This window comes from Meleagris gallopavo, chromosome 5, assembly GCF_000146605.3.
Source record: "Meleagris gallopavo isolate NT-WF06-2002-E0010 breed Aviagen turkey brand Nicholas breeding stock chromosome 5, Turkey_5.1, whole genome shotgun sequence".
Taxonomy (NCBI): domain Eukaryota; kingdom Metazoa; phylum Chordata; class Aves; order Galliformes; family Phasianidae; genus Meleagris; species Meleagris gallopavo.
Window position 1 is genome coordinate 18576796 of NC_015015.2, and position 25859 is coordinate 18602654.

General features: G+C 40.8%; 3 protein-coding genes across 4 annotated transcripts in view; 2 read left to right on the forward strand and 1 right to left on the reverse strand.

Annotated features, from left to right (window-relative positions):
* Positions 1-3854: 3854 nt before the first annotated feature.
* RAG1 (recombination activating 1) lies at positions 3855-13692 on the forward strand. The gene is made up of 2 exons (XM_010711259.2): positions 3855-3982; positions 6812-13692. Exon 2 carries the CDS (start codon positions 6838-6840, stop codon positions 9964-9966), a length of 3129 nt encoding a protein of 1042 aa, XP_010709561.1. The 5' UTR covers positions 3855-3982; positions 6812-6837; the 3' UTR covers positions 9967-13692.
* A 1207-nt stretch (positions 13693-14899) lies between these two features.
* Positions 14900-20388, reverse strand: RAG2 (recombination activating 2). The gene is given in 3 exon segments (XM_019615504.2): positions 14900-18856; positions 18859-20045; positions 20215-20388. Coding segments are annotated over 3 exon segments (1710 nt in total). The 5' UTR covers positions 20310-20388; the 3' UTR covers positions 14900-18428.
* C5H11orf74 (chromosome 5 C11orf74 homolog) overlaps positions 20321-25859 on the forward strand; it is a 39794-nt gene continuing 34255 nt past the window's right edge. Inside the window, exon 1 of one of the 2 annotated variants that reach the window (XM_010711263.2) lies at positions 20321-20409. The gene's annotated coding sequence lies outside the window, so the exon portion shown is untranslated. Of the gene's footprint in view, positions 20490-25859 lie in introns of both variants that reach the window. The other variant, XM_010711264.3, reaches the window with a different exon arrangement.

Genomic DNA, 25859 nt, shown 5'->3' on the forward strand with positions numbered 1-25859 from the left:
CGCCCGCCTAATGCCTGCAGGGCTTCCCCTCCTTCCGCTTCGGCCGCCTGCGGAGGGATCAAAGTACGCCGAAGTACGGCGTGATGTAAGACATAGCAACGCTAGTAGGAGAGCAGGTGCAGAAAGCATTGAGTGGATAGGGCGTGACGTGATTAGGGAGAGCTGTCCCACCTGGAAACAATGCGTTGCAGCCTGGAAGCACCTGAGCTTTTCAGTTAAATCCTCGCGGCATGGGCGCTGCACAAGCGCACAGCTGCACAAGCAAAGGGCCTGAGCCCTGCCTGCTAGCAGCAGCCCCTCGGCGCCGTGGGGACGTGGCCAGGCTCGCTTAAGGACACGGTGCTACCTGAGGCAGTGGGGATGTTGGCTTTTCCCAGTAGCGTGTGACAGTGGGTGGCTCTAAGGAAGTGAAAAACTAGGACAGCACGAATGCAAACGCAGCTTCGTTTCCCTAAACACAGAGAAGGGGAATTTTGCTGTATGCATTTGTGCCTGTCCTTGGCAAGCACCCAAGGCTAGCGTGTGTTAACTCAGAGTGCACTTTGTCTCTGTTCTGGGGTCCCAGATCTGCAGTGAAGAACTGGTCCCTGGAACACTCCTGGGCTCCTGCCCTTGCCAGCCAAAAGTGCCTGTCTGAGTGCCAGCTGGTGCGAGCAGGAGGCTGCATCTGGAGAAAATCATAGGATCGTATTCCAACTGTCTGCTACCAATACTGCCCACTAAACTATAGAATCATAGATTCTTTTGAGTTGAAAGGGACCTTTAAACATCATCTAGTCCAACTCGCCTGCAATGAGCAGGGATGCCTACTCTAGATTAGGTGCTCACAGCCCCATCCATCCATCCATCCATCCATCCATCCATCCACTATCAGGTCTTCCTGGAGCCTTCTCTTCTTCAGGCTGAACAGCCCTAGCTCTCTCCACCTATCCTCACAGAGGAGATGTTCCATCCCTTGGATCATTTTTGAGGCCCTCCTCTGGTCATACTCCAACAGGTCTGCATCTCTCCTGTACTGAGGACTCCATGCCAGGGTGCAGTACTCCAGGTGAAGCCTTGCCAGCACAGAGTAGAGGGGCAGGATCACCAACTTCGACTGCTGGCCACTCTTCCAGAAGAAGTGTGCAGCCCAGGATATGTTTGCTTTTCTGGGCGGAGGGCACATTGCTGGCTCATGTCCAGCTTGCCATCTGTCAGTACTTGGCTTTGTTGATCCCCATGAGGTTCACCCGAGCCCACTGCTCGAGCCTGTCCCTAAGTGCCACATCTACACATTTTTTTAACATTCCCAGAGATGGTGACTTCACCACTTCCCTGGGCAGCCTGTTCCAATGACTCACCACTCTTTCTGAGAAAAAAAAGTCCTAATATCCAACCTAGCCTGCTTCCTACCTCTGTGCAACTTGAGGCCATTCTCTCTCATCCTATTGCTGGGAGAAAAGGCCAATCCCCACCTTATTACAACCTCCTTTCAGGGAGTTGCAAGTAGCAGTAAGACCTATGGAACCCTGAATGCAGCCCTCTGAGTGCCACTTTTGGCCATGAGATTATTTGTTACATTTTTTTGTCAGGTCTTCATCTGGGACTCTGACATACCACAAGAAACAAGTAGTTATATTAAGAATAATTTAACCAACTTTGTGGACCCTTTGCTGGACAACTGGCTAAATTTCAGAGCCCTCCTTATTCCCTGTGAAGTTGAAAAACGGCATGTTATTTTCATTATCTGTAAAATGAGGAAATGCATAATAGATTTATAAAATAGATATCCCTCAATGGAGTTTTCTGTGGCAAAATCCCACAATTTTTAGATATATGTCAGGTAGTCAGAGCATTGATGTCCAGTTCATTTTGACTAGAAAGGAACACAAGGAATAGAGGAGCTTTTATCTCAAATGTAAATGAAATGTCTTTAGTCAGCGCAGTTCCCAAATATTTATGGTTTTTGGCAGACTTGGCCAATAGTCACGTACCCATGACCATAATGCAACATAAAATGATGTAAAATTGCTTTTTCTCCACGTGGTGGTGCCAGTTGCACAGGGAAAATACTTTCCAGCACTGACTGCACAACTCAAACCGCCCAGCAATTCTGTTTATACACACATAAACCACACTCAAAGCTCTTTCAACTGGAGATCAATTAAAACATTATTTACCTGTAGTATCCTTCCAGAAAATATTTTTTCAAGGTGATTTTTCCTGAGTACGCTGGAAGTAAAGTGCGTGACTGCTTACATGTACTCACCTGGCTGTGCTGATGATCAGATTGCTCTCATCCAGCGCTGTTCACACCAGACTTCAGTCTCACAGGGAATGGGGCGTTAGGCAGCTGCCTGGGCAAGGTTTTGAATCAGTCCTGCAGAGGGACAGACAGATTTGCTAGACTACTTCTCTGAGAGCCCCTGATCCCTCAATGCATATTGTCAGCTAGTTGCATCTGCTGTTTCAAGATAAGGAAGGAAACCAGCATGAGCCTGCGGAGAGTTACTTTGATTGATACCTGTTGTTGCAGCCTGACCTGATATCTTTTTGAAAAGGTCTCTCCAAACGCTAGTGAGGGGACAGTGAAGGCAGGCAGGTTGTGAGGAAGTCCTGGCAAGACAGGGAGAGCAGAAATGCTGTGCTTAGGGCTGGGCCATGACATCTTCTCGCTGGTGAGCAAACACCAGAGTCAGGACAACCTTACTCTAACCTGCCTTGGCCTGGGAGTGACTACCGTGATTTCTGTTCCACCTTGTCCTGACACTCATGTGCACTTGTTTCTACAGCAGCTCTGAGATTTTGGTCAGAATCTGACCAAGGGTATCAGAGTTTGCAACCAAACTTTGTTTTCTTTGTCATTACGTTACTTGATTTGGCACAAATAATTGCACTTAGTTACTAGGAGGTATTGGCATCTCCTGGGACATACAGTGTGAAATGAGTGACTGACCCAGGTCTAGCTTCACTTCTCTATGACTTGTCATCTTGCAAGAACAGGAAGGAACTGTTGTTCTACAAGATCAAAGCTGATAATAGGAGGGAATCCTCTCATCATTTTTACCTGTAGCAAGTGTTGCTACTGGAAACTCCCACTTCTGGAGTGTGAGCATATGTTCACTTTGGAAGAGCTTGGTGGATCATTACAGTTTGTTGCATAATGTTTTTTGAGGAGACCAAAATCCTTCAAGGTGCTCTTGTGTAACAGAATTTGTTTTCTTTTCACTTGGAGTGAGTTTCTGAGAAGTATGTGCTTCAGTCAAAACTGAGCGTGAACACTGAACTTTATTGCCCAGCATCTGTGGACACTTGCCTATGCCTGATGTACTATCTACCAGTTACTCAGAATCAGAACTAGTTTTTTATATTGTTGATTTGTTCTCTTGTCAAGTACCTTCAGAATGCCATCAGGAAGGTAAAATCTCTGAAAGTGAGATAGTGGGATCAGAAGAAAAGACATTGTGTGGTCCCAGACCACAGAGGACTGGCTGCTGTTAACACAGGAAGCAGGCTTCTGGCCTTCAGTGAAACAGCTTTGGTGTGTGACTGTAGTGTGACCAGACACCAGGTTCTTCTCTCCGATAGCTGACAGTGAAGAAACTAGCTCTGAAGCTAGAAAGAAGAAAGCCAAATGTAGAGCTTTGTCCTAACACTGCAGGTGCTCCTCGGAGAGGCTGCATACTTATCTCAGAGCCCTAGAGTCTCATACAAGAAGACCTTGTTTTTATGAATTTTGTGGTTAAGCCTCATAAATTGCCAGGTGCCACCTGGATTTGAAAGTTCTGCATTGTGTTTAGTTGAAGTAACCTGTGGTTAGCACCAAAGTGGTACTGGGAGCTCAGAGGCACAAGGATAAGTGAGATAAACAGCACTGCAGTGTCTTTAAAAAGCAGAGGGGACAAAGAAAGAGCAAGAGCACACGGGAGAGCAAGCAAGCTTGACATGTGGAGCAAACTGAGCAGACATAACAGCAGCTCTGCATACTGACAGGGAGCTAAAGGTAGGCTGGCTGCACTAATGGCAGCAACTCAAATGCTTGTAGGGCAACTGAATGTTGATTCATTTTCCTGTTTTAATGCGCAAGTCAATTTTATTCTGTATGTGCAGTGAGACTGTTCATAAAGCAAGGTCTTCCTTGACATGACTAACAGTATCACAGTTGTGCTTTTCTTCAGAAGTGTATGAAATATTGCGAGCTGGGAAGAAAAGGGATTTCTTTTCCCTTTTCAAGGTAAAAAGAGGTGATACTGAATACAGCTGTCAGAGTTGATTAAATAACCGTGGCTGGGGTTCACGGCTGGGGTTCACTCTGTAAGAATTTGAGTGGGATAAACAGTGAGGAGGATTGTTCACTGTGACCCACAACTAGAATAACAGACCAAAGGCAAATCTAGCATGAAATGTTCCTAGCACTGGGGATATTTCTACCTCTCCCAGCAGAGCTGCTTCAAACTCCACTGCCTGGCATCCAGGCCATTTAAAGTGTCTGATGAGTAGCCTGTTGGCTGCTACTATCTCCTGAAGGAGACTAAGGTGACCTAAGAGGGCTCTTTATCATTCATTTCTTCAAGGGAATGTTCAGTGCAAGAGAGAGAGAGAGAGAGAAGAAAAAAAAAAAAAGATCATTGTACTTTTCTTTAGTGAGGGTAAAGCTTCATTTGTGTTGGTAATTAATAGGAATGGCCACAGGTCTGGAGATTAGTAAGGCACTAAGGTGGCACTTAGTCTATGGGATAGCCGAGGAGGGAAAGTATTAAATATTTTACTTTAAATGTACTCGGTGCTGGCTGTTTCTTTACAATGAATTTGGTATTGCCCTGAATAGGCATTGCGTATGGGTTGAGACAATCTGAAATTGCTGCTAGAGATGGTGAAATTACACAAATTTCCCTTCACAGAAAGGGATCTGCAGACAGCGTAGGGCAGCCAGTGCTGCAGGTAATAGAGCACGTATCTGTAGGAATGCAAGATGATTCAGGGGCAAACAGGTTATTGCTCAGTGGATAGGTTTTACTATCTCTGCCACAGGATGCAGCCAAGAAAGTGGGCGGTAGTAATGATCTGAATTCATCTGGGCACAGCAGCAGATCAAGATCCACAGGCAGCAGAGCACAAGCAAGCACGTTACCAGGCTGTTTCGGCTGTGGACAGCAGGGGGCTGCAGTGCAGCCCGCGATGTTCAACAGCGTGGGCAGCTGGACCGAGCAATTCAGGCAGATGGGGACAGAGGTATGGGCAGCTTGTTCTCAGTAGGATGAAATGAAGAAAAAGTGGGAAGAAAACAGATGTTAGCTTTGGTTGCCAAGGCCTAATGAACAATTTCGAAGTTAAACACTGCTCTTAAGGAAAGCTGAGCAGACTGATTTGTCATTCTGAGTCTAGAACTTTATCAAAGCGTGCAGTCCTTTCCCAATGGACTCTCAAAGTTTGCACAGTAATGTTGCTTCATTGAAAGGTTATCAATAAAACAATCTCAGAAACACACTGAGCATCACCAGATCATGGCATGGATATATTTCTTATGAAGGACACTTTCCACATAAACACAGAACTGAAATTTCCACCAAGTTTAGTGAATTGCTAGGTGGAGATTAATCAATCAGAGAAATCAAAGCCACACCCATGTAATTTCTAGTTTGATATACATAGTCTTAATGTATAGTTTTTCTTTCTTTCTTTTTTTTTTTTAATTCATATCATTTGGATCAGTAAAACAAGATTTAAGTAAAACAAGTGAAACAATCAGGAAACACAGTTTAATCTTCTCTATGCTGTTTGTTCACTTTCTGCACTTCTCATTGTCAGATAAGGAAAAATATGATAGTCACTTTTGTATTTGTTTCTACATGATTTTGTTTTCTAAGCCTGATGCAGTAGCACAAAGTTTCAGTGTTTGAGGTGAAAGTCTTCTATTTATTTTTATAGAATATCATATTCCCATGGCAATCACATTGATATTACTTTTGGTTGCATCTCTATGAAAGCTACAATTGGGGTCAAATTTGAACAGACATTTTCAGCTTTCCAGTACCAGTAATCCTTACAAACAGAGTTCTCAGCAGGGCACTTAAACAGATGACTAACTTGAAATGTATAAATATTCTCTCTAGAGCAAATACGCAGTGAGTATAAATTGCCATATCTCCTTTAGAGTCCAGGGAACCACTGCACCTTGCATCAACAGAGGATACACTCCTACAGCTTTAATGAAACCACTCACATTCAGCATCCGTATAATAAAGTACCTTACAAAATTGAGGTCTGAATACAGTCTGCATAGGGATTGAATAGGATATGCTACTCTGCCTGTGTAGGAAGGCATAGGCATGCATTAGACACTTCAGGTCAGAATCAAGGACTAAGAAGTGGTGTGACAGCAGTAGTCTCAAGTGATTGAAATAATATAGCATGAGACAGAAAAAATTATGTCTTGAAGCCACCAATCTTGTTCAGTTTCATATGAAGAACTTGCCACACTTTTAGAACATTACTCTTCTATCTATCGTAGACTGCGAAGTTAGTTATAAGAAGTAGGAGGCAGATTGGGAAATTAGGACCTGATGACTAACAGGTGTATGCAATATGCATTGGTGGTACAATAGACTACAGATGTCTCATGATCAAAGTCAAAGCATAACCAAGTACTTATCTGAGGTACTGCATGGACAGCCACATTTGGATCTCTCAGTATGTAAGAGTCTTGGGCAAAGCAACTTAAAAAGCATTTCTCAGTTAAAGTTATTAGAGTTATTGTATTTAAAGCATATGCTCAGGCACTGGCACTATTTCTCATTTTGGAACATAAGCTAACTTACAGCTTCTTTCTCAGGTGATCTGGTTTCTGCCACACTGGAGATGTCAATAACATCACAAATGGACCTACCCGAAGAGATTCAGCATCCATATGCAAAATTTTCTGAATGGAAATTCAAGCTGTTTAAAGTGAGACCATTTCAAAAAGCACCTTCTGATAAAAGCCAATGCATAAACAAGGATCAAGAACAAGAGGTAGCTTCTACAGACCAAAACATCACACTGCATAAAGATGAAGAAGTTCCAAGAGGAGAAAAGTTAATTCTGACACAGATGGATTTCATGGGCAATACACAAGCACTTGAGAAAAATGTCAATGACATGAAAATACAAGACAACACAGTTCACCAGAACAATCTGAAGCAACTTTGCCGCATCTGTGGAGCTTCATTTAAAACTGATTGCTACAAGAGAACTCATCCAGTACATGGACCAGTAGATGATGAAACTCTTTGTCTTCTGAGAAAGAAAGAGAAAAAAGCAACTTCTTGGCCAGATCTTATTGCAAAAGTGTTCAAGATTGATGTGAGAGGGGATGTTGACACTATCCATCCCACTCGATTTTGTCACAACTGCTGGAGTATTATCCACAGGAAATTCAGTAATACTCCATGTGAAGTTTATTTTCCTAGGAATAGCACGATGGAGTGGCAGCCCCACTCTACAAACTGTGAAGTGTGCCACACTCCCAGGCGGGGAGTCAAGAGAAAAAGCCAACCACCCAATGTACAACATGGCAAACGTGTGAAGATCACTGCAGAACGTGCTCGAGTTAGCAGAGGCATAAAGAATCAAGTGCTGATAAATAACAAAAATGTAATGAAAGAGATTACCAACTGCAAGAACAGACATCTCAGCACCAAACTGCTTGCAGTTGATTATCCAGCAGATTTCATTAAATCTATCTCTTGCCAGATTTGTGAGCATATTTTGGCAGACCCAGTGGAAACAACATGTAGACACTTGTTTTGCAGAGCTTGCATTCTCAGTTGCATCAAAGTTATGGGCAGCTATTGCCCCTCCTGCTGGTATCCTTGCTTCCCTACTGATCTGGTAACCCCAGTGAAATCCTTCCTGAACATCCTTGATAGCCTGAGCATAAGATGCCCTGTACCAGAATGTGATGAAGAGATCTTGTATGGAAAATATGGCCAACACTTCTCTAACCACAAGGAGATGAAAGATAAAGAGCTCTATAACCCCATAAATAAAGGTGGCCGACCAAGGCAGCATCTCCTGTCTTTGACCAGGAGAGCTCAGAAACATCGTCTGAGAGAACTGAAACGTCAAGTCAAGGCTTTTGCTGAGAAAGAAGAAGGTGGTGATATAAAGGCTGTATGCATGACTTTGTTCCTGCTAGCTTTAAGAGCAAAAAATGAACACAAGCAAGCAGATGAATTGGAGGCTATAATGCAAGGCAAAGGATCTGGACTTCATCCTGCTGTTTGCCTGGCAATCCGAATCAACACATTTCTCAGCTGTAGCCAATATCATAAAATGTACCGAACTGTAAAAGCTGTCACTGGGAGGCAGATTTTCCAGCCACTGCATGCTCTTCGCACTGCTGAGAAAGCCCTCTTACCAGGTTATCATCCTTTTGAATGGAAACCCCCATTGAAAAATGTATCCACGAACACAGAAGTGGGAATTATAGATGGATTATCAGGACTACCCCTCTCGATTGATGACTACCCAATAGACACAATTGCAAAGAGATTTCGATATGATACAGCCTTGGTTTCTGCTTTAAAGGACATGGAAGAAGAAATCTTGGAGGGCATGAAGGCAAAAAACCTGGATGACTATCTGAATGGTCCCTTCACTGTGGTAGTAAAAGAGTGCTGTGACGGAATGGGAGATGTCAGCGAGAAGCATGGAAGTGGTCCTGCTGTCCCAGAGAAGGCTGTACGCTTTTCATTTACAGTCATGAACATTGCTATAGACCATGGGAATGAAAGGATAAGGATCTTTGAAGAAGTAAAGCCTAATTCAGAGTTGTGTTGCAAACCCTTGTGCCTTATGCTGGCTGATGAATCAGACCATGAAACTCTGACAGCAATCCTGAGCCCTCTCATAGCAGAAAGAGAGGCTATGAAGAACAGTGAACTGCTTCTTGAAATGGGAGGTATCCTGAGAACATTCAAATTCATCTTTCGAGGTACAGGCTATGATGAGAAACTTGTAAGGGAAGTGGAAGGGCTGGAGGCCTCAGGTTCCACTTATATCTGTACCCTCTGTGATGCAACCCGCCTAGAGGCCTCCCAGAATTTGGTCTTCCACTCCATCACCAGGAGCCATGCTGAAAATCTGGAGCGATATGAAATATGGAGGTCCAACCCATATCACGAATCTGTTGATGAGCTCCGTGACAGAGTGAAGGGTGTTTCGGCCAAACCTTTTATAGAGACTGTTCCCTCCATTGACGCGTTGCACTGTGACATTGGCAATGCAACAGAATTCTACAGAATTTTCCAGATGGAGATTGGTGAAGTCTATAAGAACCCTGATGCGTCTAAAGAGGAAAGGAAGAGGTGGCAGTTGACTCTTGACAAACATCTCAGGAAGAAGATGAAATTAAAACCTATGATGAGGATGAGTGGGAACTTTGCTAGGAAGCTCATGTCCAAAGAGACAGTAGAGGCAGTATGTGAATTAATAAAGTGTGAGGAAAGGCATGAAGCCCTAAAAGAACTAATGGATCTTTATCTGAAAATGAAACCAGTATGGCGATCTTCGTGCCCTGCCAAAGAGTGTCCAGAATTGCTGTGCCAGTACAGCTACAATTCACAGCGTTTTGCTGAGCTCCTGTCTACAAAGTTCAAATACAGATATGAGGGCAAGATTACCAATTATTTTCACAAAACCCTTGCTCATGTACCTGAAATCATTGAAAGAGATGGGTCCATTGGTGCTTGGGCAAGTGAAGGGAATGAGTCTGGAAACAAACTATTTAGGAGGTTCCGAAAAATGAATGCCAGGCAGTCCAAATTCTATGAAATGGAGGATGTCTTAAAGCATCACTGGCTATATACTTCTAAGTTCCTCCAGAAGTTCATGAATGCTCATAAAGTGTTAAGAAGCCAGGGCTTCGTGATCGATCCAGATGATGGGTTAGGTGATTCTTCGCCACCGGAGATCTCTTTGGAAAGCAGTGATTCAGTGGAACTCTAAATGTAAAATTCATTGGGTTTGTGATAGTCTTTCTGAGTGGAGACAGCTTCCTTTTCAGGCCTGTAGGGGTACAGGGAAGGTTGAAGCTTTCATTTTATACTCCCTTTTAAAGGTGCTGAATGGAATTTAATGAAATGCCATGTCTGTTGGAAGCTTTGAACAGAAGCAATGCAGTGGTGCATTTACCAGTTGTTATGCGAGAGGGAAGTGGAAACAAATTGCAAAGAAGGGCCATGAATTTATTTTGGTCTCAGAGTGTTGTTTATAAGTGAGAAAGACAGAGTAAACAAGGTTTTATATAGAACAGTATTTTGGAATGAATATAATACTGGAAAGTTATGATGCTTGCTGAAAAATTGAGCATGGCTATTTGTTCTGTTTGCATTTTATATGCTATTTTGCTGTTTACTTTTCAAGAGGGTTTGATTATTTTATTGATGGCTCTTCGGCTTTTATAAGTCAAGATTTGCCAATGAGACAGTTAGGTAATTGTTTTGGGATGAACAAAGTTTGGCTATTTTTACACAATATACTGACTAAAGATACAAACTTTGATCTCAAACATTTAAAACATTTAATGTTTAGGTTGTAGCTTTGCCTAGGAGCAGGTGGTGGTATCAGCATGCTGATTTACTATATGAAGTTAAAAGAAGGGTAGCTATAATTTTTCAAAGATATTTTTATTGTAGCACATTTACTCTAAAATGCAAACCTGTGCTTGTGCACCTAAATCAGCATTACAGTGTCCTGTGATCTCACTATACAAAGCACATTTAAGCTCTGCTATGCAGCTTGTTGCTTCATACAAATTTTAGATTTTGATGGTGACTTCATTATGTGGCATCTTTGTACCAATTTAATCTTACTGGGTAAATTCCTGGCCTTACTGAAGTCACCACTAAATTGTCATTGAATGCAAGCCCACAATTTCACGAGGTGACAAAAAGTCATAGCAGACCCATTTTTCAGGAGATGGATGTTAACTTTATCAGGTACATGTCAGTGTTCTGGTCTTCTCTATTAAATAGTTCCGTTACCATTTCTGATATGCTCTAACACTATCCAGTACTGAGCTTTTTCTCATCTAGGAAATGTCACTTATTTCATTTTCTAGATACATAAAATGGGAAGAACGATGTTTATTAACCTGAAGGATAGTCTGCATAAAGGCATAGTGAAAAGAACTAATAGCTGCCTTAAAATTACTGTATAGTGTATTTTACATTATTACAACAATATTTAGTTAGCATTCCTCATATTTTAAACTCTATCAGGAGCACCATTATGTTGGTAGTATTTGCCTTTCTGAAGTGTTATTGCTACATGACTGAAAGCTGCTTATATCAGATGAGATTGCACCAGTAGTTCTTGTGGATAATGTTGGTTTAAATGGATAAAAGGATTTAAAAGTTAATGTGTATAAACCATGAGATTTGGAAACTAAATTATTTCTGGACATATCACCAGTGCAGATGAACAAGTCTAGACCTTCATTCAGCAGTGTTCAAATGCAAGCTTAAATTCAAGTGTGTGACAACCACTGAATGCATGCATGCATACATAATGTAAGCATTTAGTGGTGCTTACATCTAAAAAAAATTAAATGTTAAAATTATGTGGATTTTATTCAATGACATAGGCAAGAAATATACTCAGAAATATCTGAGATATCCCTAAATCACCCAGCCTTTCACATTAGCACCTGTAGCTAGGGCACAATTGTGTCTGAAGAAATACTTCAGAAACAAGATTAAATGCACAAAGAATCAAAAGCACGGATCTAAAAAACCCACACTTTGTGTTTTTATTTTTATGTGGCAGGAGTTGGTTTGTGAGTGTAAGAGAACAACAAACTTAAAGGACTACTGGTCTGAGGTTTCTGTTAGTAATATCTTGCTCTTGTTACTTACTAAATCTTTGAGGGTCTGGTATTTACTATTTATGAATTATGAAGAAATAGAGTTAAGTGTTAGTAACAAGTATAAAAATTAATCATATTCTGATATTGCCTTTCTTTTGATTTTATTATTTTTAATCCAATTTGAAGGTAGTTTGTAATTTAGGATTTAGTTTTAATAGGGTTTCTTTAAATATAGTTTAACACTGTGTCAAAATTTGAGGCTAGAAATAATGTCTTCTGCTTACAACACTTCATTTTCTAAGCAATCATAAGAACAGCAGTCTTTTGTATTGTTTACCATGTACATCTGCACTTACTGAGTGTTCATTTCTAGATTAAATTATTTCTTTCAATTCTTTGAATAAAACAAGTACTACCCATAGAGCATAAATGCCAGGTTTACATAAGTATAATTTTTTACTAATAAATGCAGACAAGTGCAACTGTTTCCCATGGAATATAAGTATCAGCAGTATGGCAAAGAATATCCTTTAGCAGTAAATGCAGACATGCTTTGTATTTTTGGTACACTATATTTCATTATGCAAATAGTTGCACACTTTTTTGTTCCATTGTATACCTATTTAGGGCAATTGTACTACCTTAGTTTTCATTCTTCCTCTGCTTGGATAGCCTAAGGCATAGTTTAATAATCCTGACTGAGGTCATGGTGATTTTCACCTCATTTAAGTGGTATATGTTGCTTTTGCACAAGAGTGAATTTCACTCACAAGTAATCCTGACCTGTTCTTTGCACTGCATACACACCACTCGAGAGACTGGCCAGACTTTGGTCATTTTGCACACAGTGACTTCACTGACATTTTCAAATTCCAAATTAACATGCTGCTTACACAAGAGCAAGCGATTTTTCCCACTCCATTCAAAAGAGTTGAGTACATTTCATCCATATGTGTCTCATTTCTCACTATGAACTCATGAACTCATCAAGCCGAACAGTGCATGGGCTGGGACACAGGCAGGCAGGAGGATAAGGAAGTTTTCTTTTGTGAAATACTATGGAGCTGTCAAAATACATTTCACATCCCACCAACTATCAGCAGAACAATTGACACAGGCGATTGTTAATATTTTCTTTATCCTTTTCTTTAGGCTTGAATCTACCTTAATCTTTTTTTCCCTGTTGTTGACATTCTGTGTAAATCAAGGGACTCTTTGAGAGTTTTGAACTCATTAAAACAAACAGAACTGAAAGGGTAGGTACCTGCAAGTGGAGCTTTGTAAACAGGAATAAAATAACAATGCTGCATGCATCCGAGAGAAAACACATTTTGACTGCAGACAGGTGCATCATTTGTTTACTCAGCCTATTGTTAAGCTTTTTGGTTTTGAAGAGGCTTTAGAAAAGTGGAGACACTTTTATTCATGGTACTCTCTCAAACCTTCACATTTTCTATGCTAATACTTTGTAAAAATCTGTCAGTAATTACTTCAAGGTGAATGCTTTTCTTTTTTTGAAAGTTTATTGACTGTATTCTTTATATGATGACATTATGTATCTCGTTTTGTTAGTTTTAGTCAAGGACTTCAGACTATGAATTGCCTTGTTATGAAATGATGTGAATATAAGAGGAGTCTTGACTGTGGTCTCACATGTTTTGTCCTCACAGGAATAATTCTATTTGACTCTAAGCAAAGCAGCTGACTTTTACTCAGTTCAGCCACAAACTTCAGATATTTACAGTATTCCAGTTTTTCACTGCACTGAGTTCTGCGTGCTGTCTCACAGCACAGCTTCATCATTTTACTTCTTTTTTATTGTATTACAATTTCTTTATTTGTAACACTTGTTTAAAATAAAGGACTTATATGCATTTAAGTTTCTAAATTTGTATTTCTTTATAGTTTTTTGACTGTGCTCATAAGGTTGTGATAACAGTCTCACTTTTCATCTAGATTGTGCATATTTTTTTATTTGGACTGGTCTAATACCCAGAGTCTTCAGCTGGGATTCCAGCCCTGTTCTGAGGTCACCAGGTTAACAAAAATGAAGATTGCTCCACGTATCTCCACAGCCCTTTCTGCGCCTTTCCCCACAGGCAGCTGTTTGACAGGAAAGTAAAACCAGTTTCATTTAGTCTGTGGATAACTTTTGCTTCATTTACAAACACTACTCCAGTATTTGTTAAAAATCAGCCATGACCATTATGTCCGTGTTACTGCATTAAACCGCTATACTGACTTCTGTCAGGGTCAAGTAACTTACTTAAACCAACTGGTCTGAGTGGAATTAATGCTGAGCAAATTGAGCATTTACATTATTAGCTACCTGATTTCCTGCTGCAATCAGGTAATTAGATACCTAATTTCTAGACTTTATATAACCAACTTAATTCTCTCAGCTGACCATGATCATTTCTGGATGGAAAAAATGGAAGTCATTAAAACAACAATAACATCAACAACAAACAGAACCAAACATAAAACCAATCCCCCCAGACAGCTTCCTGGTAAACTGGGATGATTTAATTCCTTTATTCCTAAAGTAATAAACATAGAATCACTAAATGGCTTAGTTTGGAGGAGACTTTAAAGATCACCTAGTTCCAACCCCCCTGCCACAGGCAGGATTGCCAGCCACTAGATTAGGCTGCTCAGGGCACCATCCAACCTGGTCTTGAATCCATCCAGAGATGAGACACCCACAACCTGTCTGGAAAACCCATTCCAGTGTCTCACCACCCTCCGAGTAAAAAAATTCTTCCTAACATCTAACCTAAATATATGCTGTTGTAGTTTAAACCATTCCCCCTCATCCTGTCACTATCAGACCATGTAAATATTCACTTCCTATCCTGCTTGTAAGCTCTCTTCAAATACAGGAAGGCTGCATGAGGTCTCTCTGTAGCCCTTTCTCTTCCAGGCTAAACAAGCCCAGCTCCCTCAGCCTTTCTTCACAGGAGAGGTGCTCCAGCCCTTTCATCTTCTTTTTGGCCCTCCTCTGGACCCACTTCAACAGCTCTGCATCCCTCCTGTACTGGGGGCCCCAGGCCTGGACGCAGTGCTCCAGATGTGGACTTACAAGGGCAGAATACAGGGGGACAATCACCTCCTTCTCCCTCCTGGACATAATAATTGACTGAAATTTACTTTCCGTGTATTCTCATAGAATCAGAAACAGATGAAGAATAATGAGGTCTACCACCACTGTTTTTCAGACTGCTGTTTCAGGTGACTGAATATAGCATAATTTTTAGAGAAATGATCAGCTCCAACTCCTTAGTATGGGAACTTTTCTACCTTATTCATCAAGCTTAATATTACCCACAGTCCCAAAAGACACTTTAGAAAGGATTTAATTAGCAGTTTTTCTAGCAACACCAGCAGAGATGTCAAAAGGTGAAACTGCTGTATTTTCAGTGGCCAGCTCTTCCTCTGAAGATGGGCATTTTGAACAAGAGAAATCACAATAACTACCAACAAAAGGTGGATCTGCATACATCGTAGTGACCAATGCATGTTTTGAGAAATCAGAACGTTTTTACAATGTTTATCTTGCTTTTTTGTTGAAGAGGGACAATTTCCAAAGCCCAAATACAGGCACAAAACAGGAGTTTTCTCAAGCTATTTTCAGGAGTTAGTTTTGCTTGAAATGGGAGAGGATAGGAATCATATATGGAGGGAGCTAGAGTTGCCAATCCTTACAATTAAGCAAGTCCTTCTGTCTGCACTGCAGTAAATCTGGTAGTAAATAACTTTACAGATTCCTTTTCAATCTGAACACAGTCTTCTCCTTTTGCTTTGGGTTCCCAGTGGCATTATTTCCATTCTTTCCAATGGTCTTTTGGTGCAATGAGTCACTCTGAACTATGACACGTTTTAGTGCTACCACTAAAGTTTGTGCTTTGCCTTTCCTGTAGACTAATTAGGTACTTCAGCATTTAAGTACCTTCCACAAGCAGTAAAACCATATACTTTATCTTAAAAGCTGATGATAACAACAGCAACACTAAAATGTGACTGGGAGCCCTGATGCTGTTTGTTGTGGTTACAAAACACACAGGTCAGCTGGATGCAGACACAACAGGGATTTACTTCTGCCCTCAAATCTGCTTAATTTTATCCTCTAATTCTACACTGCATGAGAAAGAAACGTATTGATTATCTGGTTTTTAAAGACGATCAATGCTCTAACAAGCACATGCCTCAAAAGCTTCATCAGAATTATCAAATAATTAAATATTTTCTGCAACCTTGAATGCTATGTGAAGTGTCTTCATTTACAGGTCAGTGGTCATACACTTCTTTATGCTCGAGTCCTTAGGAATTTTATATTTTACTTTACCTATGATTTACTCTTCCAGCAGTAACTCTGAAATGTGATTTAATGCTTGTTCTACTCCCCTTCACTGCAAGGCTGGGACATAGTTTGACTATTTCTTCCTCCTTATGAAGTGACACATGCATTTAAAAAAGTCATAGACCAAACAAATTTGTTGCCCAGTGTGGCTCCTCAAGAATTTGAGATATCGATAGCAACAGGGTAACAGGCAAAGCGCAAACCAGCTATTGCCAGGGATTGAAGTAATTGTGAGAAGTGCTGTGGTGGTGAAGGGATGAGGGGTGAATTTCTGTTGTGTGCATATATTGTCCTCCTGTCTGTGTTGTGATGATGTTGTTTAATTTTAATGTGGAGATTTGTTGTTGTTGATGTAAATAAAGCTTGTAACGTGTGCTGAATGTATATTTTAATGACAATTTGACTGAGTAATACCTATGACTAAACTACAAAAGAGAATATTGTCTATTGAATTTCAACAGTTTAAAGGGCTCTAACTTTCATTTATTCCTTTGAAAACTATACAGCCTTATTTATTCTGAGTATATTTTGAGAAAAAAGGAAACTACCATTTAAATCTATGGATTTACACTAATGTAAAAATGGATGAAACAAGTCCCAGGATGATCTACTTCCCATTTACAAATTCTACCCACACTATAACCTCCATCAGAATATAAGAGATTGGAAATGGTAATTTTGTCTTGTTACCCTTTACTATCCTCTACTGTTGACTTGTGAAGGTATCAAGGGGAGTATTGTGCATACACATTTGTGCTGATTGGAACACACTGCTGGTTTTGAAAGGGGTGGCTGCTCAGGGTCTGCACATACTGATCAGATGTCTGACAGCTGCTCCTGCTGCTTTTCCTTTTTATTGAGGGCTCCAGCACAAGAAGTGGACTGTGAATACAGAGCTATTAGTGTTGGCTCACAAATGTTGAATGGATGGTATTGATTTTTTGAAAAGATGTTTGGAACAGTAATAAAAATAAAAAAAATACAAGTAAAAAATGATGAGGCTTTACAGATAGCCAATAAAAGACTCCACAACAAGTTAGTAAACTCTTGGGCTATTCAACCTTGACAATGTCCTTTTCAATCTGAATCCAATCTTGCCCCCATGCTTTGAGCAGCTAGCTGCATTTGTTTTCACCCTCATGATGCAACACTGGCTCAATGAGTCCCCCTGAGCAACAGCTTGCACTTTCATACTGTCACAATCTACCCAGTCACCCTGCAGGAGCAGAGAAAGAAACGTGCAAGGGAAGACCTGGAGTAAATGGTAAAAGTCCTGTTCATCAGAAGGAACTTCTAAAGTCAGTGGGAGCTCACGGCATGTGGCAGCTATGAAGCTAGACTCCTTACAGACTTCAGATGCACTTCCCAAGAACACACACATACTGTCCTTTCCTAGACTTTCAGATTTGCTGTGTTTGATTTACTGCCTGAACAGGTGAAAATAACCCACTCATTTTTATTACAAACTTTATTATCCAACTAATATATTTTTAAAAATACAAATGCAAAGCAGTTGTTGAGCACAATGGTTTAAAAATGTAATTTAACTTTTACTGTGAGGTCATAATCCTTAACGACAGCCAAACCTGACACATAACCATTCAGTACCTTTCAAAATAAAAATGAATTATCCAGAATTAAATACTTGAAAGATTTTCGTAATGGAAGTCCCTGAAGAAAACTCACCCTCAGCGTCTGAATATTTCATTATTTCTGACAAGGGACTTAAAAATCACTTCAATTTAAAAACAGATTAATTAGTCTAATTTTAGCTCATTACACTAACGTAAAATTGGAGCAAGGCAGTTATAAATTAGGCCAAATATTTCTAGAACTACTTGCTAAGATAAAAAAAAAATTAAAATGGGCAATATGGTCTTTGTTTACTGACAGATGCTAACACCACTGAGTACATGAGATAACATCTTTTCCTAAAGGAGTTCTACCACATTTACAGGGAATGATTGGAGAGTAAGTTATACTACTGTAAAAAATATAGCACTAAGTTACCAATATCTGGCTGTGTGTTTGTACGATGCCCTCTGTAATAAGCTTCCTATATGGGTATTACAAAAACATACATAAGAAACAAAAAATGCTCATGAGTTTTGAAATATAACTGAAATATTGAGATAATATCAATTTAATAAAATGATCAGTAGGAACCTCAGTAACCCATTTTGTTTCAACCACTGCTAGCTGTTTTAGTCTCCCAGTTGAATACAAATCAGTGGTACAAATCTATTCAAATAATCTCCGAAGAAAAGACTTTTTCACTGGTGTGGTTAACTTCATGGTTTTCTTTTTGTGCAGTCGTTTCATGGGATGCTTTTTCAGATGCACCACCTTTTTGGGAGTTTGCAGCCCTTTATTAAGGTCAACATGCTCATTGCAGAAGTACTTGACATTTGCTTCGGAGAGCCGTAGGAGCATGCTCTCTGACAGATCCATACACTGTGCATGAACCCAATGGCCAGACCCACTGGAACACAAAATCATTGCAGGCTTGTTGAGTTCTGTTGAATAGAAAGGCACCCAGGTGTTAATGTCAATATTGCAGCTGGCACAGCAGATGATCCAGTACCCTGTTTCTGATTCATCTTCTTCATCATCTTCATTGTAAGTATCCATGTCATCAACATCAAAGCCACTGGCTTCAGCACTAAAGAAAACTCTTCGGAATCTTCAAATGGAGTAGAGTCTCCTTGGTCTTCAGTAGATGCCTGACTGCATGATTGTGATGTCAATTCTTCTTCTTCATCCTCTTCTGCTCTGTTGCATCTCAAAATGTAGAAGTAGTTTGCATCTGAGATTAACTGTTTGTTGGCCCCAGGAATGCCCAACAATATGGACCCTTTGCCCATATCACAGCCAAACCACATTCTACAGTGTTTAATATCAGGTGTCCAGTCTGGGCTTGCCCTTTCAACAATCTCTATTTTATTATCTTCCAAAGTTATAGTGTTACAGATCATCCGTTTCTGGTTGTCAGACTGGTAGCCCCCAACAAGGACGAATTCAGTATCACCAGTCTGAGTCACAATACCACTCGACACAGATATTCCCCCTGGCAAGATAGAGCAGGTCACGGCTGGGCTACCCAGCGGGAGATCAACTTTTAGCTTGTAAAGGCTAGGAGGTCGGGTGTTATTTTGAAGTGAATGGCCTCCCAAAATGTAGATTGTATCATTTCTGGCAACTGAAACATGAAAGGAAAGTCCATCTTGAAGCTCTGGAAGCATGTATGACGTACAGCATCCAAACTCAAAATCAACAAGAAACACAAATGGCAAACAATCAACTACACTATTCCATTTTTCAGTAATTCTCTGTGCAAGAGGAATATATGATCTACCTCCAAATATAACAATCATGCTTTTTCCCCGGCTATGAACTACATTAATTGTATGTCCGTATCTAGCTTCAGGGACATCTCCATCTAGATCTTTCTCAATGCACTGAAACGTGGTTTTCTTGGTAGTTTTGTTTACCACACTCATAATGTAAACCTTATCAGAAAGATCATTGTTAGGTGTTTTCCCACCATGAATGATGTACTGGTGCTTATCGGACTCCCCATCACTTCTAAGCGTGCAAATAGCTGGGTAGCGGAGTGGGGGAAGGTAACAGGAATCCCTAGAGAAGGCAGCAGGTTTCATTTTGAGCTCATTCTGCTTTATATCAAGGAAGAAAACACCCGTGGGACAGGATCTCTTCGGCCATCCTTTCTGCCCAAAAAAGAAGACGTGCCCATCAAAATTCAGCAGGGAAGAACCTGGCTGAAACAAGGATGAATTGCTGAGAGCTGATACCATCTGCAGTGACATTCCATCTGCTGGCTGGGTCATCCTGCAGTATCTGAGGCAAACAACACAAAAGAAAGATGTTTTGAACACTCTAAGAGTATCTGCTTGAGTAAGTGGCATTAAAATTGCACGTCAGTTCTCTCATCATTTAAACTGCATGCCAGTTATTCGGAATTTTGTAAAAAAAACAAAAAACAACAACAAAAAAAGGTAATATTTACAAGCATAACGCTTGCTTTCCTGGCTGCTGGGCCAGCCTTACTGCTTCCACTCGAGCAGCGCAGTAAAGGCCGCGCTCCGGGCGCGGGGCTCCCATGGAAACGCCGCCCCGGGGCTTGCTGGGGCCGGTAGTTTCCTTCGGCGGCTCTACCAGCCTCGTCTCCGAGGCTGCCCTGGGTCTGGCGGGGCCGCGGGCGGTGAGTGGGGCCGCAAGGGCCGGGGCCTTTCCGCATCGTTGCCGTCACCGGGCGGATCCGCCCTCGATTGCTGGCAGAAGGCGGGTGCTTGCACGGGGCCTGCGGCGCTGGGGCGGTGGGGGAGGGGGGCGCGTAACACGCGGGTCCTGCGGTGCTCGCCCGGGCTCGGTTGGGCTCCCCGGTCAGTGGGACCGGCCTCCTTAAGCTGCGGAACTACAAGGCGGACATCAAGATTAGTGGAAGACGTGTTGGAGCAGTCGCGCCCAGCCGTGTTTCTAACCGTGTTAGTGCGCGCACGCTGCCTGGCTCTGTTTAGGATCGATGAGCTGACTGCCCCGTGCTTTTGTCTTGCCGTCACATTCATCTGTGGGGTTTGCAGCTTGGATTTGTCATCTTGTATGCTTTCATGAGTAGGTTCCAAGCTATTTTTTTTTTTTTTTTAACATGTTTGTCCAAAAATCTACAATAGTTAATGCAGTCAGCTTGTGTAGTAACACTTCTCGGGACAGCAAAGATGCCAGGGTGGAAACCAAGTGACCAGTCTGTAGTGACAGCAGAGCTGTGCCTTTCAGTCACTGCCCAGTTCTTGGGTGCAGCCTTTGCCAAATCTGCATAATTTAAAGCTGTGAGCTAGCTTCAAAGTGCAGTATTTGAAGAAAAAGCCCTGCCAAAAGTCCCTCTGCATTTTGAAATACAGTTTCTCTTTTCAAATTCTTTAGGATTTGTGTTTTTGTTGTGCCTGGTTTTTATTTTGCTGTAATAGCAAAAGCAAGAAACAGAGGATTCCTTCTTTAAGGAAGGATGAATATCTTCTAGTGGTGTGCCATCAAAATTTGGGGATTCCAGAATAGCAGCGCTTACAGCAAGACTCACTGTGGGGCTGATTTGTGGGACTGATGACGCTGGCTACATCAAATTATAATCTGGATATGTTCTCATGTACAATAAGAACTTCTGTATGCTGTTAATATACTGCTTGCCTGCCCCACTTGCTGGTATGCAAGCTGCAGTGTAGTGTGAATCTGCCACTAAATTCTTTCGCAGGTAAATGAGCCTCGTCAGATGTGGTTGGGCCATAACACATAGGAGGGAAGACACAGCCCCTTTTGTTGTCAATTAAAAAAAGAAAGAAATAATCAATTTTCTTTCTGTATATTGTGGTATCACTCAAATATCATGGTGAAGCAGCACTTGCTGTGTAACTGATCTGAGTGCTTCTTTCATAGAATCATAGAATGGCCTGGGTTGAAAAGGACCTCAAAGATCATCTAGTTTCAATCCCCTTGCTGTGGGCAGGATTGTCAACCACAAGACCAGCTGCCAGAGCTCATTCAGCCTGTCCTGGAATTCCTAAAGGTGGTGGTTCTTAATGTGTTTAGATTCCTTTTCAAACGTACTGCAGTGTAGGCAAAGTTCAGTTAGGAGTCAGTTAAATTAGCTAACCCTGTTCTGAGGATGTTTTGGTATTATTGGCTTGAAGAGAAATTTGCCAAATTGTTCACATTCAGATGAGATGCTAAACAGAAATCTTTGCTGCTTGTTTCTTACAGCTATTCAAAAATGTTCTTTTTAGAGGAGTATGCACAAATTTGGATTTACTGGGTTGTATTTCCTGTCTTTCATATTGTGTGGTTACATAGCTTCTTTGTTTTCATGGTCTTTAGTAAAGTAACTGAACTTCCATACTAAGGATGCCATGAGCACACCAGTAAGTTAGGATTATGGTATTTTCCTACTGGTTTGTTTTTGAATTCAAATGAGTATTAAAAATGGCAGATAGTTTAACCAACGTGTTGACCGTGTTGAGTTCTTAAGCATATACTGTCCAGAAAAATTGTTGGAGATAGAATGGAGAAAAGACCAATTAAGATAATTAAAAATGAGATTGACAGACATACAGAATGTACTGGTTAAATAAAACACACTTAAAAGTACTTCCTTCTTGTCACTGCTTAATATTCCTTGGGCTTTAAATAAGTAATCAGTTCAGTAAGTGAAGGAGAGAATCTTTATCCTGGATTCTGTGACAGCAGTAGTTCCTTAGGCCCTTGCTGGGATTGTTTTGTCTTTCTAGATTGTTCCATGCTACTTAAAGTGTGTTCATGTTATATCTTGGGCTCTGCTGATTTCCACTTCTAAGCTATTACTAACATGACATAAAAAAAAACCCTCAAAACATCATCCATATTCATGTTAATTTCACAGTAATTGGAATGTTGCCAAATAGTGAATGATTAGATCTTAGGAACTGCAGCAAACCAAAACCACCTTTCAGTTATAAAATAAGGTATTTGAACAGCACTGATTAGACATGGAGAGAAAACAGATTGCATGATAGCATGGAGCCTTAGTTGGTAAATGCTGCTTGCTGACCATCAAATTCTGTCATTAGTTTGTAATTATTTGTAACTTGACAGGAACACAGTTATCTACAATACATTTAAATTTGTTTTGCAATATTATATATTTTTTCTTTTCCTCTGACTGATCTGCAGGGTCTCCTTTTGCAAAGCAGAGCAAGTGCTCTTTCCAAATTCTTCACAACTGAGATAATATCCAGACACCTGCAGAGCTTTGAAGTACTCCATAAAGAGGATTAAGAAAGCAATTGTTTTGAGAAATAGTATTTAAAAAATTTCATACGTGTATCAACCAAGTTTGCTCTGGGTAAAACAATAAGTCAGACGTACCTGGCTGATGGAGTGCTTTTGTGTCTTCCAAAATCTTTCTCTGTAATTGAGATTCAAATGTGAGGACTTTGAGGTATCTTCTCTGACAGCACAGGGGCTTGTGGCATGGAGGGGAATCTATCTGCCCAATTTGCAGATGTGTTCCTGAGAACTCAGTCTACTGTGGCTAACTGGCTGTGACCGTTTTTCTTTCTTCTTTTTTTTTTTTTCCTTTCCTCTCTTGTCTTCAGATGGCACAACAAGAAACCCACCAGCCTTTGGGAGCTTTAACTCTTTGCAGCTGAACTAGTCGAATAATTGTTAAAGCTTGGAGCCTGAACTTCTTTGTAGTGTAATTCTTTACTCCACTTAACCCATCAAGCTTGTGATCATTTTTGGATTTTTTTGGTGCCAGTGTAGTGTAAAATACAAGCTGAAGTAATTTTTTTGTGTGTTCAAAGGTATACTAATTTCTACGTGTAGTAAAAGAATGAGTGAGGACTGAATTTCCAGTCCAAAATCCACTGAAGTCAGTGACCCTCTGATTAGATCTTAAAGAATGAAAACTTTGCCCCCTTCTGTGCATTTTTCATCAGATTCACAGAGCTTTTCTTCGAGTTAGACTCTGCAAAGTCCTATGGGAACATATCCTTTCAGCAGCCAGCAGCGCTGGGGCACAGAGGATAAACCACTTGTATAACATAGCACAGCAAGTAAACTGAAGAACCTAGAAAACAATTCAGTCTTCATAGCTCCTTGCTTCTGTTTCCTTGAACCTATTTCACTCACTCCTGAGTTACAACGTCTGCCACACAGTATTTTAGAAATGCTTCACCTCCCATTTGAAACTGCAGGGAGAATAGAAATAAGAACAACTTGCAATGGAATTTGGTTTGTACAGGAAAGCAAACACACCCAATGTTTGTGAAAAATCATCTTGAGACGTTGAAAGACTGTAATGCAGATAGGATGTGGTAGAGTTTCTCATCTGAAATATAGCAGTTATAAGGCACTGTGCCCTGTATTGTCCACATGGGCCTATTAGTTCTCTAGCAAAACAAAGTGCAAAGGAAACTGTACTGCAGGATTCAAGGCCAGAGAACTTAGCTTCGCCCATAACTTAAGGATATTCAGATCAGATGTATTTGTATTTTCAGTAATGTTTAGATGATGTTGGACAGATTTGTCTCAAGTGCTTCACATTGTCAGACCCTTGTTTGGATCTGAGATCAAAAGATCTACTGGCAAAAGAGATACAAATATTTAAGATAAAATCCAACCTCCACTTGTCTTGTTTAATATTTTATATTCATTTTATTCTCCTTTTGCTACTTGACATGTTTTATCTCTAGAAATTCTTTTTCCGATTACTGTGGATGAGAAGACAGAGAAATTAAAGTTTGTTGGCAACATCATGTTGGTTTTGGATGAAGATGTGGTCTGTCCAAAATGGTCTTCTCTAACTGTCAGTGACAGACTGCCTTAGAAGAGCTGCAAGCAGCCGGTAGCTTTGGAATAATATATCTACAAGGCAGAAAAATCACATTCATAACTGTGCAGTTCACAGCAGGAATATCTAGGGTTTGCAACTTGAAATTATTTGGCAGAGAACCGAGGTGAAAATGAATCAAAAGACTTCTTTATAATTTTCTATTTTAACAACGTTGACATGCTGTGTTTTCAGCAGATTGCTCATTGTCATGGAGATGCTTTGTTTCACTTCATTTTCTCCTACTACACTTAATTAGGTAATATATAATTTACATCTTCATCCCAAGTCATTCCAAGTTGTACCGAGATATTTCCACACCTGTCATTATATTATCTGCCACTAAACCTCCATCTCAGGAGTGGAGATGGCTCTCTGTGGGTTACAGCAACACACTTCAGGGAAGCAAGACGGGGGATGCCATCCTACTTGTTTGTGGAAGTAACCATCCAGGATGCAAATATGTGGCTAGATATTTAGCCAAAACCCAGGGCTCAAACCTGTGGAAAAAAGAAGGCACGGGGAGTTCGGTGTCCTAGAGTCTTCAGTGTTCTGTCTCATCCAAAACCATCAGTAAATAGTGTTTAACATATGAGTTACAGAGCTTTATTTGTAGGGTTGGTTTAAAACAGCTGATTACATCCAGCTGTGCTTTGATGGTAACATACTGGAAGATCACACTGCAGGAGACAGTGGCTACTGTGCTTCAGAAGTGCTTGGGCACAGGAGATGTTACACTCTGTCAAAGGTCTCTAGGTGGTCTTTAAAGTGCGTGTCACTTGTGAAGCAATTGGAAATTCATAAAAAAAAGAATAATAATAATCAAACAACCAAGAAAAAACACCAACTCAACAATAACAAAAACTTAAATCCTCTGATCGTGTATAGGACTAACATAATACCACTGAAACCGAGCAGGATCAATGTGCTTACTTGCAATTAAAGCCCTTACACATCCTGTAAAACCCTCTGCAAGCTGTGTGTGAGAGGCCTGTGTTTTTGACCATCAGGAAGGTCGACTCTGAGGCTTGGTAATGCACTTACATAAGCAAATGCAGCTTCCATTCAAGCAAATTGCTGATGCATTATGTGTGTACCCTTAAGACCTTCTCCTGCTGAAGGCAGTGGCAACCATCCAGCTGATTTAAATAGGATTAGCTGCTGCAGATCGCACTGAATTGAGAGGTGCTGCAGAAGCGTCATTTGAAAGTTTTTGTGCTTTATAATTGAAACTTTTGTTTCTAGCTCATTCCTGTGGCTGGGTTGCCCTGCAGCTGGCGGTGGCCAGGGGT

Coding starts and splice junctions, on each gene's coding strand:
- RAG1 (XM_010711259.2), top strand. CDS start 6,838: ATGTCAATAACATCACAAATGGACCTACCCGAAGAGATTCAGCATCCA.